Source organism: Pongo pygmaeus, chromosome 1 (assembly GCF_028885625.2).
Source record: "Pongo pygmaeus isolate AG05252 chromosome 1, NHGRI_mPonPyg2-v2.0_pri, whole genome shotgun sequence".
In the NCBI taxonomy this organism is placed as follows: domain Eukaryota; kingdom Metazoa; phylum Chordata; class Mammalia; order Primates; family Hominidae; genus Pongo; species Pongo pygmaeus.
In genome coordinates this window covers 4,691,952-4,708,889 of record NC_072373.2, presented here as the reverse complement: position 1 = coordinate 4,708,889, position 16,938 = coordinate 4,691,952, and the positions used below count along the sequence as shown (strand labels likewise).

General features: G+C 43.9%; 1 protein-coding gene and 1 pseudogene across 2 annotated transcripts in view; one reads left to right on the top strand and one right to left on the bottom strand.

The window, feature by feature from the left end:
• Positions 1–6,358, top strand: part of SPMIP3 (sperm microtubule inner protein 3) — a 37,728-nt gene extending 31,370 nt beyond the window's left edge. For both annotated transcript variants that reach the window (XM_054478857.1, XM_054478863.1), the window contains one exon: positions 6,218–6,358. In XM_054478857.1, the coding sequence (XP_054334832.1) occupies positions 6,218–6,336 (119 nt within the window). In that variant the 3' untranslated portion in view covers positions 6,337–6,358. The remainder of the gene's footprint in view (positions 1–6,217) is intronic.
• A 5,762-nt stretch (positions 6,359–12,120) lies between these two features.
• LOC129015602 (homeobox protein TGIF2-like) lies at positions 12,121–14,466 on the bottom strand (annotated as a pseudogene).
• Positions 14,467–16,938: the final 2,472 nt, after the last annotated feature.

Genomic DNA, 16,938 nt, shown 5'->3' with positions numbered 1-16,938 from the left:
GTTTCACCATGTTGGACAGGATGGTCTCAATCTCCTGACCTCGTGATCTGCCTGACTTGGCCTCTCAAAGTGCTGGGATTACAGGCGAGAGCCACTGTGCCTGAACCTCTGGCTGCTGTTAAGACACTGTTTGGAGGGGAAAATGGAGGGGAAAAATTTCTCAGGCAGACCACTGAGAAACAATTTAATAGGTTAGACCAGAGATGATGGTGGCTGGGACCAGCAGGGAAGATAAAGAGGAATAAATGGATTCCAGAGATATTTTGGGGGTGGCATCAATTGGACTTGGTGATATATTTGATGCCAAGAACACTTTCACTTACCCATACATATTCCTTCAGTAAATAATTTGAGGGCCTATTTAAGTGCCAGTCAATGTGCCAGGTTTTAGCAATACCACATGAAGCAAAAATAGACACAAGATTTCTACACTCAATAACCATGGATGGGTGTGGTGGTGCATGCCTGTAATCCCAGCACTTTGGGGGACCGAGATGGGAGGACAGCTTGAGGACAGGAGTTTGAGACCAGCTTGGGTGACACAGTGAGAACCCACTCCTACAAAAGAAATTTAAAAATTAACTGGGCGTAGTGGCCCCTGTGGTCCAAGCTACTCAGGAGGCTGAGTCAGGAGGATTGCTTGAGCCCAGGAGTTTGGGGCTGCATGAGTTATGATTATACTACTGCACTCCAGCCTGGGCAACATAGCAAGACCCCAACTCTAAAAAATAAATCACCATAAATAACCATAAAAGTCTACCCGCCTTAAATGCTATGAGGCAGAGTTTATATGGGGGTATAGGAGCATATAGTAAGTCAGAGAAAGCTTCCCTTAGGAAATGATGAGCCAAGAGCTGAAGGATAAGCTAAAAGTTAACTGGGCAGAGAGTGGGGAAACAGGTTCACAGAGGACAGCATGTGCAAAGGCCTTGTGGCAGGAAGGAGCATGACATGTTTTGAGGAACTAAAAACAATAAGGGTGTGCTGGAGTATAGAAATCAGGAGGGATCATGGAGCAGGGTGCGGTGGAGGGATGGGAAGACCAGAGTATGAAAGATGTTACAGGTCATATTCAGGGTTTGGCCTCTAGTCTGAGAATAATGGGAAACTTGAAAAGTTTTAAGGAGAGCAGAAGTAATGATTACAATTTCATTTTGTGAGGGATAAAAGACTACAAATTGGGTTCAGTGTACACTGCTCGGGTGATGGATGTACCAAAATCTCACAGATCACCACTAAAGAGCTTACCATGTAACCAAACACCATCCGTTCTCCCCAAACCTATGGAAATAAAAAATTTAAAAAAATTCATTTTGAAAACGTTACTCTAACTGTGGAGAAGAAAAGGACGGGCAGGGTGGGGAGCAGCATGGGGCGAAGATTGAATGTGGAGAGTCAGGAGGAAATTGCAGTGGTTAAAGTTTTTTTCTTTTTTTGAGACAGGGTCTCACACCCATTGTCCAGGCTGGAGTGCAGTGGTGCAATCTCAGCTCACCGCAGCCTTGGCAGCCCAGGCTCAAGTGATCCTCCTCCCTCAGCCCCCTGAGTAGTTGGGACTACAGGCATGAGCCACCACACCCAGCTACTTTTTGTATTTTTTGTAGAGACAGGTTCTCACTATGTTGCCGGGGCTGGTCTCAAACTCCTGGGCTCAAGCAATCTGCCCGCCTCAACCTCCCAAAGTGCTGGGATTACAGACATGAGCCACCGCACCTGGCCAGGTCAAACATTCTTAATTTTGGTTACATTGCTTGGAGTTTTAAAAAATCTGGACACCCAGGCTATAACCAATACCAATTAAATCCGGATCTCCATGTGGGGCGGCAAAGTGGGGGTCCCAGGCATCAGTCATTTTTAAAACTTCCCAGATAATTCCATAGCGCAGCCAAGTTTGAGAAGCAGTGATTTAGGCAGCAGATGACGGGTGTTGGCAGTAGATTTAGATACATTTGAGAGATGCTTAGGTGGCAATGATTGTATAAACAACAACAGGCTGGCAAAGGGCTGGTCTGCAAGAGGCCTGACAAGGACTCCTTGAGGAAGAGTTTTTCACAGAATAAGAGAAAGAATATTAAGTTGTTTATCAAAGTATAGGCTGTTTATCCTAACCATTTGGCCAGTTTTTGTTTGTTTGTTTGTTTGTTTGTTTGTTTGAGATGGAGTCTCACTCTGTCACCCAGGCTGGAGTGCAGTGGCATGATCTCAGCTCACCACAACCTCCAACTCCCAGATTCAAGTGATTCTCCTGCCTCAGCCTCCCAAGTAGCTGGGATTACAGGCACCCGCCACCACGCCTGGCTACTTTTTGTATTTTTACTAGAGACAAGGTTTCACCATGATGGCCAAGCTGGTCTCGAACTCCTGACCTCAGGTGATCCACCCGCCTCGGCTTCCCAAAGTGCTGGGATTACAGGCATGAGCCACCGCACCCAGCCTAGGCCAGTGTTTGATCAGATTTTCAGGGCAGAAGGTATGTCTAGATTAGCAAGGATATACATTTATGTTCAGTTCTCTGAGGTGTCTGATTAAATATAGACCATGATAGATCATGGTTATTGCTTAAGAAATTATTCCTCAGTTAAAATTATTTCTCAGCACATATAATTTCATTGATTTCCTTAGGAAACATTTTTTGGGCACTGACTGTGCAAGACACAGTGGAGGGTATGGAGAAGGCTCTGTCCTCAGAGAATTCATAGCCTGGGAGGATAAGATGGCCCCTCAGAGGAACGTTACCCTTGTATTACTCACCCTGGTGCCAAATAATTCAAATAACTCATTTTTCCAAAATAAAATATATGCCTTTACCAACAGCGTGGCTCTTAGGCTCTCTGCCCCTCAATATTCTCACCTGCGAAAAGGATAAAAATAGTATCTACCTAATAGAATTGAGATACCCATATAAAGAATGTAAGCATTGTGCCTGTATGTAATATTACTATGCCTTCAAAAATGTTAGTTAGTATTAGTATTATTGATCAAGAATAAACGTATGCCATAATCAATATCTGTAAAATACTAATACAATGGAATTGCATATATCACTGAGATTAAGTTCTAAAATCGGTGCACAAGGTAAAAATCATGCATGATCAAAGTTATCCTTGAAAAATATCTTAGACTGGCCAGGTGTGGTGGCTCACACCTGTAATCCCAGCACTTTGGGAGGCTGAGGTGGGTGGATCACTTGAGGTCAGGAGTTCGAGACCAGCTTGGCCAACATAGTGAAACCCCATCTCTACAAAACACACACACACATACACACACACACACACAAACAAATTAGGTCACACCTGTAGTCCCAGTTACTCAGGAGGCTGAGGCAGGAGAATTGTTTGAACCCCAGGAGGCGGAGGTTGCAGTGAGCCAAGATTGCACCACCGCACTCCAGCCTGGGCAACAGAGTGAAAATCCATCTCAAACAAACAAACAAAAACTCTTGATAGTTAAAGAGTGATATCATATTAAATCATTAACATATTTGGAATACACAGAATCCTCAGCAAGGTGGTTAAAGTTTCTCTGTGATTATCAACTAATTATTCATTTTATTTTCCAACAATGACTTTCAAAGGAGTCACCACCACAAATCCACATGAACAATAATTGCATTTTGTCTGACGATAAGGAAATCCAAAAAATCGTTTCACACTTTCTTCCCATAGCATCCTCAATCTGTGTAGCACGTTTCAGGGTTGATAACAACCAGTGTTCTCACAACATTGACTGTTGAGTTCGCCTGGTTAAGTTGTGTATGATTCAACCCCATCGTACAGCCTGCAAGGATCATGAGGAGTTGCTGAATGGAATTCCTCCACTTCTAAATTACTTTAATAACATTTCCAGAATATAGTGTAATTAGAAGGCCATCACTGCTATTTGACTCCATAAAAAAACCTTGAAAAGTCACGTGGTTGCTGACTACAGACAGGATCACACTCGATTAAATCTAAAAATCCTCAAAGATTTCATTTCTAATCATACTCCTTGGGTTAGTGAAATGTTATCCATTCTTAATATCCAGAAATGTTTATTTCTTGAGATACTGTTGAAGCACTAAGGAACGTAGACTAGAACAGTGAAAAATTAATGATTTTGGAGTCTGTTCTGTGTCAGATGTGGACTGTACCTCTTACAAGCTATGTATACTTGGGCAAATTAATCTTTTTGAGATGGCAATATCAGTGTACAACTGAGAATTACTCTGAATATTAGAGTAATATAACAAACTCTAATATTCACCTAATAATATAGTAAAGTTTTGTTACAATGCAGCCGGGCGCAGTGGCTCACGCCTGTAATTCCGCACTTTGGGAGGCCAAGGTGGGCAGATCACCTGAGGTCAGGGGTTCGAGACTAGCCTGGCCAACATGGCAAAACTCCATCTCTACTAAAATACAAAAATTAGCCAGGGGTGGTGGCAGGCACCTATAATCCCAGCTACTTGGCTGAGGCAGGAGAATCACTTGAACACGGGAGGCAGAGGTTGCAGTGAGCCGAGATGGCGCCACTGCACTCCAGCCTGGACGACAGAGTAAGACTCCGTCTGAAAAAAAAAAAAAAAAAAAGAGTTTTGTTACAATGCTTTTGAAACACTAGTCTTTGGTTCCTTGAGCAATAATTGTATTAAAGTGAAGCTCTCTTTGAACCCTTATTTTTAGATAAGCAAAACTGTTAATGATTATAGATTAGAGGTTATAAAATACAAGGGAACACCAATGGGTATGAATTTAGGAACAGCAGTTATCACCCAAGGTAGGAGAGTGGGTGGGTAAGACATGTGAAATCTCAAGTAAGACCAGTAGATTTTGAGTTCTGCCTCTGCCATTTCCGGGCTGTGTGGCCCTGGGCAATGTACTTGTCACTCTGTTGCTTCTGATAGCAAAGGGGATGGTGAAATAGATTCAAGTTGAAGAAAGATAAGGCTTAAAGTGTTTTCTTTGGCTGTTGTGTGGAGGCTGGATTGCAGCAGGAGTGTTAGGAAGAGGAAAAGATATCAGTGTTTCAGGTAAGAGTCCAGGTGGCCTGGGCTAGGGTGTGATGGGGGAGTGGAGAGAAGTAGGAAGTGAAAATTAATTGGATTTGGTTGGTGAGAGAGTGGTCAAGGGTGACTCCCAGGTTTCTGGTTTGTGTTATTATAAGTAACACAAAAGAATGGATGAACTTCATTGATTTCTTTGCTTTTCTCCTTTTTTTTTTTTTTATTTTTGAGACAAAGTTTCGCTCTTGTTGCCCAGGCTGGAGTGCAACGGTGCAATCTTGGCTCACTGCAATCTCCGCCTCCCGGGTTCATGCAATTCTCCTGCCTCAGCTTCCCGAGTAGCTGGGATTACAGGCACCTGCCACCACGCCCGGCTAATTTTGTGTATTTTTAGTAGAGATGGGGTTTCACCATGTCGCCCAAGGTTGGTCTCGAACTCCTGACTTCAAATGATCCACCCGCCTCGGCTTCCCAAAGTGCTGGGATTACAAGGCTTTGAGCCACCACACCTGGCCTATTTTCTATTTATTGTGATATCTATCATACCTGCAAAAACTATTTTGTATATATTCGATTTAAAGAGTAATAATAAAATACTTATTTATCCCTTAGGTCAGTTGTGAAAAATAATTCCCTAATATACTTAAAGCCTTTGAGTCCCCCATCCTTCTCCCCAGACGTACCCTCTATTCTGAATTTGTGTTAATCTTGCCTTTGCTATTGACTGTTTTTACCATATACGTATCTATTCCTAAATAACATAGTGATTGATTTTGTATGGTTTTGAACTTTGTTTATTCTGTTTGGAGTTCATTGAACTTTTCTAATCCAAAGGTTTATAGTCAATAAAATTTGAAAAAACAAAGAAACCTCTGAAAAAAGAGAAAATAAGAATTTAGGGATGGCAACAAGTGCAATTCGATACAAAATAATGCACTGATAATGTAAGACTAAAAAGGTTTGGGAGTACAGAATGAGATGTCAACATGCAAATTTATTTAATTTATTTCATTTTATTTACATTTTGGCATAATTCAATAATATGCCTCTTAATCAGAGACTGAACCAAAGAAACAACCTTTTGACTGAGTCGTTTTTCCCACATTTTAAATGCATTCATTTGTCTTAAACCCCAAAAGTTATTTTGTTATTGTGCACAACTGCTAAAAGGACAGTGTGTTAAAAATTAGGAGTGAGTAGTCTTTAAATAAATCCTTAATTTGTTTTAAATTCCAGATTGGAACCAGAAATTAGCCACAGTTTCGCTGAATCCTCGACCACTTAATTCACTGCCAGAGCTCTACTGTTGTGAAGAGAGAAGCGGCTTTGAAAGAAATGCTTTTAAACTAAAATAACCATGGCATTCGAACAAAATAACGTTTGGCATTCTTAGGTGACTCTTTTAGACTAAGTTAATGGCAGCAGAACTACTTTCAATTTAAGTGTGTATACAGATGGCTATAATCCTAAAATATTTACATGTTGCAAATTTTTTGCAGATTAAGTTGGTCAGCTTAGAACAGGGAATCAAGATCTATCCTTAAGAGAACTTGAATTTTAGCCCCACTCCCAGTCTTATTGCTGATGCTGGCAAGCTATCTTACATTTAGCCCAATGTATACGCAAGATCAGGTAAGATCATTGCGTCTGCACAATAATTGCATCACTGTTGGGAAAAATAAAAAAAAGAAGCTGGGGGACATGGCCAATTAGGAAGAAAACTGGCACTGGAGACCCTCAGGGGGCTCTGGATGGAGAAACCCAGGTGTAGCCTGGGGCTGTAGCGAGATGTGGGACTAATAAAAAGGATTAACTGAGAGTCTGTGTACAGGAGTTAGCACCCCTATCTTGGCAAGAAGAAAGCCTGACAACTAGGCATCAGCCCCTCCGGCAGAAAGCTAAAGGGTCTTCTCTAAGGAGAGGAAAGAACACCAAGTAAAAAAACCTTACATTTGGCTTCTAGGGACCCCTGCCCTCCCCCAGTTCCCCAGCATGCTAGTTGACTCCCTCCTCACTCACTCTAAAGTAACACCTATCAATTGATAAACTTCTCCCAAGAATGCAGAGTTCCATATAGCTTTCCATTGCCTTAGTCTTACATGTGAAGGGCCAATCAATGATCAAATGATAGGGTTCTCCAGAGAAACAGTATATATATATATATATATATATATATATATATATATGTATGAAATGAGGATTTGTTTTGATGGATTGGCTTGTGCAATTATGGAGGCTGAGAAGTCCCATGATCTGCCATCTGCAAGCTGGAAGCTCGTGAAAGCTGGTGGTGTGGTTCCAGTCCAAGTTCGAAGGTTGGAAAACTGGGGAACCAATGTTGTAAGTCTCGGTCCAAGTTTGATGGCCTGAGAACTAGGAGTGCTGACGTCAAAGGACAGGAGAAGAGGTATGTCCTGGCTCAACCAGAGATGGCAAATTCACCCTTCCTCCATCTTTTGGTTCTATTAAGGCACTCAAATGATTGGATAATGCCTGTCCACGATGGTGAAGAACACTGACCTTTATTCAGTCTACTGACTCAAACACTACTCTCCTTCAGAAACCCCTTCAGAGACACACCCAGAAATAATGTTTTGCCAGCTAACTAGGCATCCCTTAGCCCAATCAAGTGAACAAATAAAGTTAACCATCAGGCCAGGTATAGGGGCTCACTCCTGTAATTTCTGTGCTTAGGGAGGCAGAAGTGAGTGGATCACTTGAGGAAAGGAATTTGAGACCAGCCTGGGCAACAGGTTGAAACCCCATCTCTACAAATAAATACAAAAATTAGCCAGGCATGGTGGCGCATGCCTATAGTCCTAGCTACTCAGGAGGCTAAGGTGGGAGGATCACCTGAGCCTGAGGAGTTCGAGGCTGCAGTGAGCCATGATCACACCACTGGACTGTAGCCTGGGTGACAGAGTGAGACCCTGTCTCCAAAAAAAAAAAAAAAAATTACCCATCACAAGTCTACCCCTTGTCAACTTGGCATCCATAAACATCTTAAACCATACTTAATTTCCAAATAAAGATAATAACAAGGTCATAATCCTGCCTAACATGATATTAACATTCTGCATACAACCGAAAATGCACTAATCCCAGGGTGTTTACCTCCCAGAAGAAGAGGAAAGTATTTGAATGATGTTTACTCTTCTCCTGGTATTCTATAACTTAAATACTATGATGTAGCATTAACAATACTCAAATACTATATATAAGGTCAGTACATCTTATGTTATATGATAAGGGAATGAGAGGAAATAAAGCAAACATTTTTGCCTAAAATATGTATGTATACACACAAACATGCTTATTAAAAAATGAGGCTGGGTGCAGTGGATCACCCCTGTAATCCTAGCACTTTGGGAGGCCGAGGTGGGTGGATCAGCTGAGGTCAGGAGTTCAAGACCAGCCTGGCCAACATGGTGAAACCGAATCTCTACTAAAAATACAGAAATTAGCCGGGCATGGTGGTGTATGCCTGTAATCCCAGCTACCCAGGAAGCTGAGGCAGGAGAATCACTGGAACCCAGGAGGTGGAGGTTGCAGTGAGCCGAGATCACGCCACTGTACTCCAGCCTGGGCAACAGAGCAAGACTCTGTCTCAAAAAAAAAAAAAAAAAATGAGGACATATGGCAATTACAGTCCTCATTCCTGTAACTGGCCACACGTTTGCAACTGGTATTTATAAAACGCTGCCTTCTCCTACTGTCCATTCTGTATCCTTTTTGACTTCAACACACAACTCAGCAGTCATGGTTCTTTACCGGGTGGAGTGGCCTAAACCTCCATTCCTGAAGGGTCTGGTCATTAGTAGTACTGCCTGGATTGGGTTGGGGCATGGTAATGCTGAGAGACATCCTAAGTGGTCCATATCCCAGACATATTCTTCCTTTGTGGAGTAGTGGAGTAGTAGTTCAATTTCCCCTTGGTCGTCCAGATCAACCGCCTCAACCAGCAACATAACTTCCTTCTTAGCTTGCTGACTCTGAGGCATGAGGAGCCTAAAATGGCTGGGCAGCAGTCTTAAGTCCAGTCCAGCGGGATCATTGTGTCTCCTAGTGGAAGCATTCCTCCCTCTGGAACTAAAGTCTCTAGGCCAGCAGAGCATAAAGTCCTGGGAACAGTAAGCAAACATTTTGCTAATGGGTTACTAAGGGTAATAGTGAGTCATGCCACTCCCATTTCTACCTCTTGATTCCTCGATCTGTGAATCCTAGCTATGGGAGAGTGAGCACTGTATATTGGACACTGATTCAGAGCATTTGCAGTCTTCTGGAGAACCTTGCTGCAGCCCTGCAAAGGTATTGCCGCCTAGCTGGTACCGTTAACTGATTCTTCAAAAGGCTATTCCACAGCTCTATCAAGCCAGCGGCTTCTGGTTAGTGGGGAGCATAGTAAGACCAAAAAATTCCATGAGCATAAGCCCATTGCTGCACTTCTTTTGCTGTAAAGTTGAATTCTTTAATCAGAAAGCAATGCTGTATGGAATACCATGATGGTGGAGAAGGCATTCTGTAAGGCCACAGATAGTAGTCTTGGCAAAAGTATCGTGTTCAGGGAAGAGAAATCCACATCCAGAGTAAGTGTCTATTTTAGTAAGGACAAACTTCTATGATGGAAGCAATCCAGTGTAACCAACCTGCCACAGGTAGCTGACTGATCGCTCCAGGGAATGGTGCCGTACTGGGGGCCAGGTTGGCCTTGGTGAGTGGAAGTCCACGTTGCTGAGCCCAGGTGTAATCTCCTTCCTTGCCACCATGGCTATTTTATTCATGAGCCCGTTGGGTAATGACAGTGGCGGCTGGGGAAAGAATCTGACTGGTATCCACAGAATGGGTCATCCTATCCATTTGATGATTAAAATCCTTCTCTGTTGGCTGAGTGCAGTGGTACATGCCTGTAATCCCAGCACTGTGGGAGGCTAAGACAGGGAAAATTGCTTGAGCCCAGGAGTTTGAGACCAGCCTGGTCAATATAATAAAACCTCATCTCTACAAAATAAATAAATAAATAAATAAGCCAGGCATGGTGGCATGCACCTGTAGTCCCAGCTATTCAGAAGGCTGAGGCGGGATGATTGCTTGAACCCAGGAGTTTGAGGCTGCAGTGAGCTATGATCAAACTTCTGCACTCCAGCCTGGGCAACAGAGCATATCTTGTCTCAGAAATAAAATTAATTAACAAAATCCTCTGTTGAGGTTCCCTTCAATGAACATTCACATGGGATAAATATCTTTGTGTTTTTTGCCCAGAGAGATCTATCCAAATACCTGTTCCCTAAATTTCTTTCTTTTTTTTTTTTTTTAATTATAATAGAGGGGCTGGGTGTAGTGGCTCACGCCTTTGGGAGGCTAAGGAGGGTGGATTTGAGGTCAGAAGTTCGAGACCAGCCTGTCCTACATGGTGAACCCCGTCTCTATTAAAATACAAAAATTAGTTAGGCATAGTGGCGGGTACCGGTAATCCCAGCTACTTGGGAGGCTGAGGCAGGAGAATCGCTTGAATCCGGGAGATGGAGGTTGCAGTGAGCCGAGATCACACCACTGCACTCCAGCCTGGGCGACAGAGTGAGACTCTGTCTAAAAAAAAAAAAAATTATAATAGAGATGGGGTTTTGCCATGTTGCCCAGGCTGGTCTTGAACTCCTGAGCTCAAGCAATCCGCCTGCCTCAGCCTCCCAAAGTGCTAGGATTGCAGGCATGAGCCACCACACTTGGCCCCTTCCCCAAACTTCTTTGTCACTAAATTTCCAATCATGTTGGGCCATCCGGCCAAACCACTGGCTACAGCCCATGAATATTTAATTGCACATCTGGCCATTTCTCCTTCCAAGCAAAGTGCATAACCAAGTCTACTATGCAAAGTTATGCCCCACTGGGAGGATTTCTCTTTACCACTGTCCGGTGTGCCCCAGTGAGGGACTGTGGTGCTGTAGCTGTCCACTTTCATGTGCTGCTGCATATCATGCAGAGCCATCTGTACAATAGGCCCCAGTCTTCTTTTTCTGTGTCAGCTGATCATAGGGAACTCCCCATGAAGCCACAGGTTCAGGCTGAGAAGGAGAAGCAGTGTAGGAGTGGGGACCATGGACATTTAGACCACTTCTTATAACTTACTTGTGCCTTCAGAACGGCCTATTAGGGCCTAATCACATATATACCACTTCCATTTGATAACTGGATGTTGTGTTGCTATGCACGCCCAACTTTATGGCTTGGCGGGTCAGATAACATCAGTTCACGATGGGCAGCTAGGGTTGCACGGTAACTTGGTGGCCCATGGTCAAGCATTTAGTCTCTGCTAAAGCCCAGTAGTAGGCCAAGAGTTGTCGCTCAAAAGGAGAGAAGCTATCCAAGGATGTTGGCAGGGCCCTGCTCCAAAATTCTTTTTTTTTTTAAACTTTTTTCTGCCTTTTTTTTTTTTTTTTTCAGTAAACCAAACCAATGATAAAACAACTATTTGAAATTTTACACTAATGTAGAGATTTTGCTGGTCCCCCAAATAAAAATACTATTTCCTTGCAAAACAATCCCCAGTTGCAATGGTGGGTTACTCCCAGTTCATCAGACCCTATCAAGCAATGCACTCTCATTCCCCACACCTGGCTAACTATTGCCATTAATGCAAACCACAGCAAAAGCGGATAAACAGTTCAGCAAAAATCTACACAACTGGAGTCAGTTCTGTTACATCTGCTGGGTTCCTCTTTTCTTTTGTTCATGCTTACAAACTTGGAATGTCCACACCTGAATTGACAGAAGCAGCACAGGGGCAGCTTGGACCCAACACAGGCCTGAACCGGGCAGGTTTCCTGAGCCCAGCCCAGAAAACCAGGCAGAACAAAGGTGTCCCAGGGTTTCTCTGGACCAGCAGCAGCAACACCATGCCTGTCTCCCATCGCCTGGTCTCTTTCACTGAGGGGAGGCCTGGAGAAATGGCAGAGTCAGCAGAGGAGAGGGCCCCCATCACAGCGCAGCGATGCCAGCTGGCATCTTCCTGCTGAAGACCTCTGGACAGAGGACATGATCCCAGTGTTTGGCAGTGATCCATAGAAAACCCTCTGTATGGAGGGGACCCAAACGGGAACCCGAGACAGCTGGTTCAAGCCTCGAGCACTCCTGTTGACAGACACCTACTTGAGGTTTTCAGAGACTAAAGGGATGGGAGTGTGCAGGAATGGGAGTGACGGGTGCTGCTGCTTCTCAAGCTCCATCTCAGCAGCTCTCTGTAGTTGGAGGACTGGAAGCAGCTGGAAGCTGCTGAAGCCTCTTTGTCTTGTTCTAGGGATGTGGCTGGTGGTATGTTGGAGAGTCCACCTGTGGGGCTTCCAGCCTCAGTCCTGGTCAGCAGGGTGAGTGTGCTACCAGGAGTCAGAGTATTGGGGGGCTCCGGCTCCCACCGCGGGAAGGGGGCTGCAGGCTTTCCCCGCTGGCCTGAGTGGAGCAGCATGCAGCACACAGACAGGGAGAGCACATCTGTGGGGGCTGGGACAGACACAGCCAGCCCTGAGGGGCTGCTGCCACTTGGCAAGGCCACATCTGAGGCCCCACCCCCATCTCAGGAAAGGGTAAACTGATTCGCATCTTTGCAGTCTGGAAGACACCACCGCCAGGCATTGATGAACCAGTTACACATCTGCAGTGCTGACAGGCTGGTCTGACCAGAAAGGCTCAGCTTCCCCAGCCCCGGGGGGGAGGCATTACAGAGGTGCAAGTACAGCTAGTCCCTGAGGATCTCCACTGACTCCTTGGACAGGCTCCCCCTGATCTTCCTCTTGCCTGCCAGGGAGAGGAGGCCTTCGTCTTCACCTAGATCACTGTCCAATGTGGTGCCTAGGGGCTAGGCTGGACCTGGGGCAAGCCTTGCAGAGACAGTGGTGAGCCATCTCTACTGACTGCTTCTTGGATGTTCTCCTTGGTCAGGCCCCTTGGCCTGGTACCAGACTCAACCCCTGAAAATCCAGATGAACGAGCAAGGCCCTATCCTTCACTTGGTGCTGTGACCCTGGGCAAGTGTTCTTCCCTCTCTGAGCTTGAGTCCTCTCTTCACTTTTCCTAGCGGTTTTTGGACCCATGCAGCCTCAGGCTCAGGGTGGGGCATCCTGGTAGGGGAACTGGTGGTGGGGAGGGGGGGCGCAGCGCTCCCAGTACCTGCCCCGCCTGACAGCTCACTGAAGGCTCAAATCTGGAAAGCAGGGGGTCTGACAGTGGATCCTTTCTCCTCCCTTCTGCATTCTCCTCGCCCTCCCCCACCTGCCCAGAGGGAGAAAACATACTTTGTGCTCTTGCTTCAAAGTTCTAAAGGCTGGAGGTGTGACTCACCTATATGTGACTACCCAAAGGCTCCCCTACCTGCCATTGACAGATCTGCTGGTCAAATGGTCCATGTGGCAGAGCAGCTTGCACAGCACCCTGGACCTGTTGCAGAGCCTTCTCTTGTCCTGGGCCCCACTCAAAACTCACAGCTTTTCAGGTAACTCAGTAAATGGCCCAGTGTAACACACCCAAATGAATATGTTGCCTCCAAAAATCCAAAGAGGCTCAGCAGGCATTGTGCCTCTTTCTTGGTTGTGGGAGGAGCCAGATGAAACAACTTAATCTTCACCTTAGAAGGGATATCTCTTACCAAAACAAGTATATGAAAATATCTAGTATCAACTGAAATGTTTCCATTCCATTGTTGTAATTAACATCATGAATGGACTTCCTAAACTGATTACCCCACTGTGGGAACCAAATTGGATTCCTACTTTGTTGGACTCTCTTTCCTGATTTTAGCAATTTACCATCCCATTCTCTGCTCTGTGATTTTTTAAAAGCTTATTCCATGTTCTGCAGCATTGTGATTGTATGCTGGCTACACTGCTTTTAGAATGCTCTTTCTCATGAAACAAATACATAAATTTGTTTGAAATGACGTTCTCTCAAAAGAAAGAAAAGGCAAGAAAGAGAGAGAGAGGAAAGAAAGGGAAGGAAGGAAGGAAGGAAGGAAGGGAGGGAGGGAGGGAGGGAGGGAAGGAAGGAAGGATATTTCGACATCACACACCACTGGACCCCTAGAAATTTCACTGAGGTAAAGACCCCTGAATTCCAGTTGGATTTATTACCCACTCTTTGACATGGTAATGTCTCACCATATGTCTACAGTTATGGCTACTTCTTGCTCACTATGTCCAATCAGCATAATGTCATCAAAGTAACAGACCAATGTGGTATCTCGTGGAAGGAAAGGGTGATCAAGATCCCCATGAACTAAATTATGACCTAGGGCTGGAGAGGTGATATGCCCCTGAGACAGGACAGTGAAGGTGCATTGCTGATCATGTCACTGAAAGCAAACTGCTTAGGGTGGGCCTTATGGAGAGGGATGGAGAAAAGGCATTTTCCAAGACAATAGCTGCATACCAGGTAGCAGGGGATGTGCTGATTTTCTCGAGCAATGACACATCTGGTACAGCAGCTGCAACTGGAGTCACCATCTGGTTAAGCTTATGATAATCCACTGTCATTCTCCAAGATCCATCTGTCTTCTGCACAGGCCGAATAGTGTTGAATGGGGATGTGGTGGGAATCACCACCCTGTCAGTTTCCTTAGGTAATGCAGGGTTTCCTCAGAGGAGGAAAGGCTGATACAACTGTGAATGGGAATGCCACTGTCACCGGGGTTGGGGAAGCCACTTCCACTGGGATGGGGACACCACTGGCAAAAAAGACTCATCAGATTTTAGGGGCTCAATGTCTCCAGCTTTATCTAGGTCTTCTCAAACATCCCCATTTCAATTGACAGAATTCCACTATTTCCTAATTAATGTCCCCACTTTAAGAGCGGATGCCCTGTGGGGCTGGAAATTTCAACATGCGCTGTAATTCATCAAGTCCCAGGATTTGATTCTCAGCAATTTCAGTGACATTAGGAGCAATAACCAATGCTATTATACTCCTTAGTTTTCCAAAAATGTTTAAAAATATCATATACAGAGCCCTTGAGGTCCCTTGTTTTTTGTTTTGTTTTGTTTTTGAGACGGAGTCTTGCTCTGTCGCCCAGGCTGGAGTACAGTGGCACAACCTCAGCTCACTGCAAGCTCTGCCTCCCTGGTTCACGCCATTCTCCTGCCTCAGCCTCCCGAGTAGCTGGGACTACAGGCGCACACTGCCACGCCCAGCTAATTTTTTGTATTTTAGTAGAGACGGGGTTTCACCGTGTTGCCCAGGCTGGTCTCAACTCCTGAACTCAGGCAATCCACCTGCCTTGGCCTCCCAAAGTGCTAGGATTACTGGCATGAGCCACCGTGCCCGGCCCCCTTGCTTCTTATAAGGAGTTGATTAGGAGTATCCAAGCATGGACTATCAGGGCTCTCTTTACTACTGGATACAGAGTCATCAGCCCCTTTAAATCCAATCAGATTACACAGCTAATTTCAGAAGCCCCAGAAACAATTCAAAAAAACTCATTCTTAGAATTTTCTTATTCTAGTACCATTCTTGGTACCAAAATCTGCATTAATTAGGGTTCTCCAAGGAAATAAAACCAATACAATGTGTATATATATACACACACACATATATATACATACACACATATATATATACACACACACACACATACACAAAGAGACTTATGAGGGATTGGCTCACATGAACACGACACCTGGAAGGTTCCACAATCTACCATCTGCAAACTGGAGGCCCAGGAGAGCTGCTGGTGTAGTTCCAGTCCAAGCCAAAAGGCCTTACAACCAGGGGAGCCAATGGTGTTAAGTCCCAGCCCAAATTCAAAGGCCAGAGAAGATGAATGTCCCAGCTCAAGCAGAGAGCAAATTCACTATTCCTCTGCCTTTTTGTACTATTAAATATCTGGACACTCAACAGATTGGACAATGCCCATCCACACTGGTGAAGGCAATCTTTACAGTTCATTGATTCAAATGTTAATCTCTTCCAGAAACACCTTGGTAGACATCCCTCATCCCAGTCAAGTTGACATATTACCATCACACAATAATGTGACATGAGATTTGTCAAAATAGTTATATCCATAAAATGCAAAAAAGCAATCTTCCTAATTTCTCTTAGAATTTTTTATTTATCTGTTGGTTAAGAGTGTGTTAATTCCCAGGTATTTGTGAATTTTCTAGTTTTCTTTATTATAGATTTCTAGCTCCATTCCATTGTAATCAGAGAAGATACTTTGTATGATTTCAGTATTTCTAAACTTGTTTTGTAACCTATCCTCTGTCCTGGACACTGTTCCATGTGCAATTGAGGAGACTGTGTATTCTGCTATTGTTGGGGGAAGTGTACTATTTATGATGTTAATCAAGTTCTCTATTTCCTTATTAATCTTCTAAATGTTCTAATAATAATTTTTATTATTAAAATGGGGTATTGAAGTTTCTATTATTGTGGAACCATTTCTCCGTTCAAATCTGTCAGTGTTTGCTTCATGTATTTTGCTGGGGCTCTGTTGCTTGCTGAGTATGAATATGTTTATAATTGTTACATCTTCTTGATGAATTGACCCTTTTATCAATAGATAATTCCCTTCGTCTCTTGTAACAGTTTTAAATGTAAAGTCTATTTTGTGTGATAACTTTTTCCATCCTTTCACTTTCAACCTATTTGTATCTTTGGTTTAAAGTGAGTTGCTTGTAGATAGCATACAGTTGGATTATCTTTTATACCTAATTTCCTTCATTACTGCCTTCTTTTGTCCTTAGCTGATTTTTTTGTAGGGTTTTGTTTAATTTCCTTATCATTTCCTTTGTGTACATGTTTTATTTTCTTAATGGTTACCATGAAGATTACAATCACATCCTAAATTTGTAACGTTATTTTAATAGATACTTAGCTTCAATAACATACAAAAACTCTGCTCCTATACAGCTCTTTCCTGACCTTACTGTTGTCACAAATTACATTTTTATGCAGGGTACCCAATAGCATAAATTTGT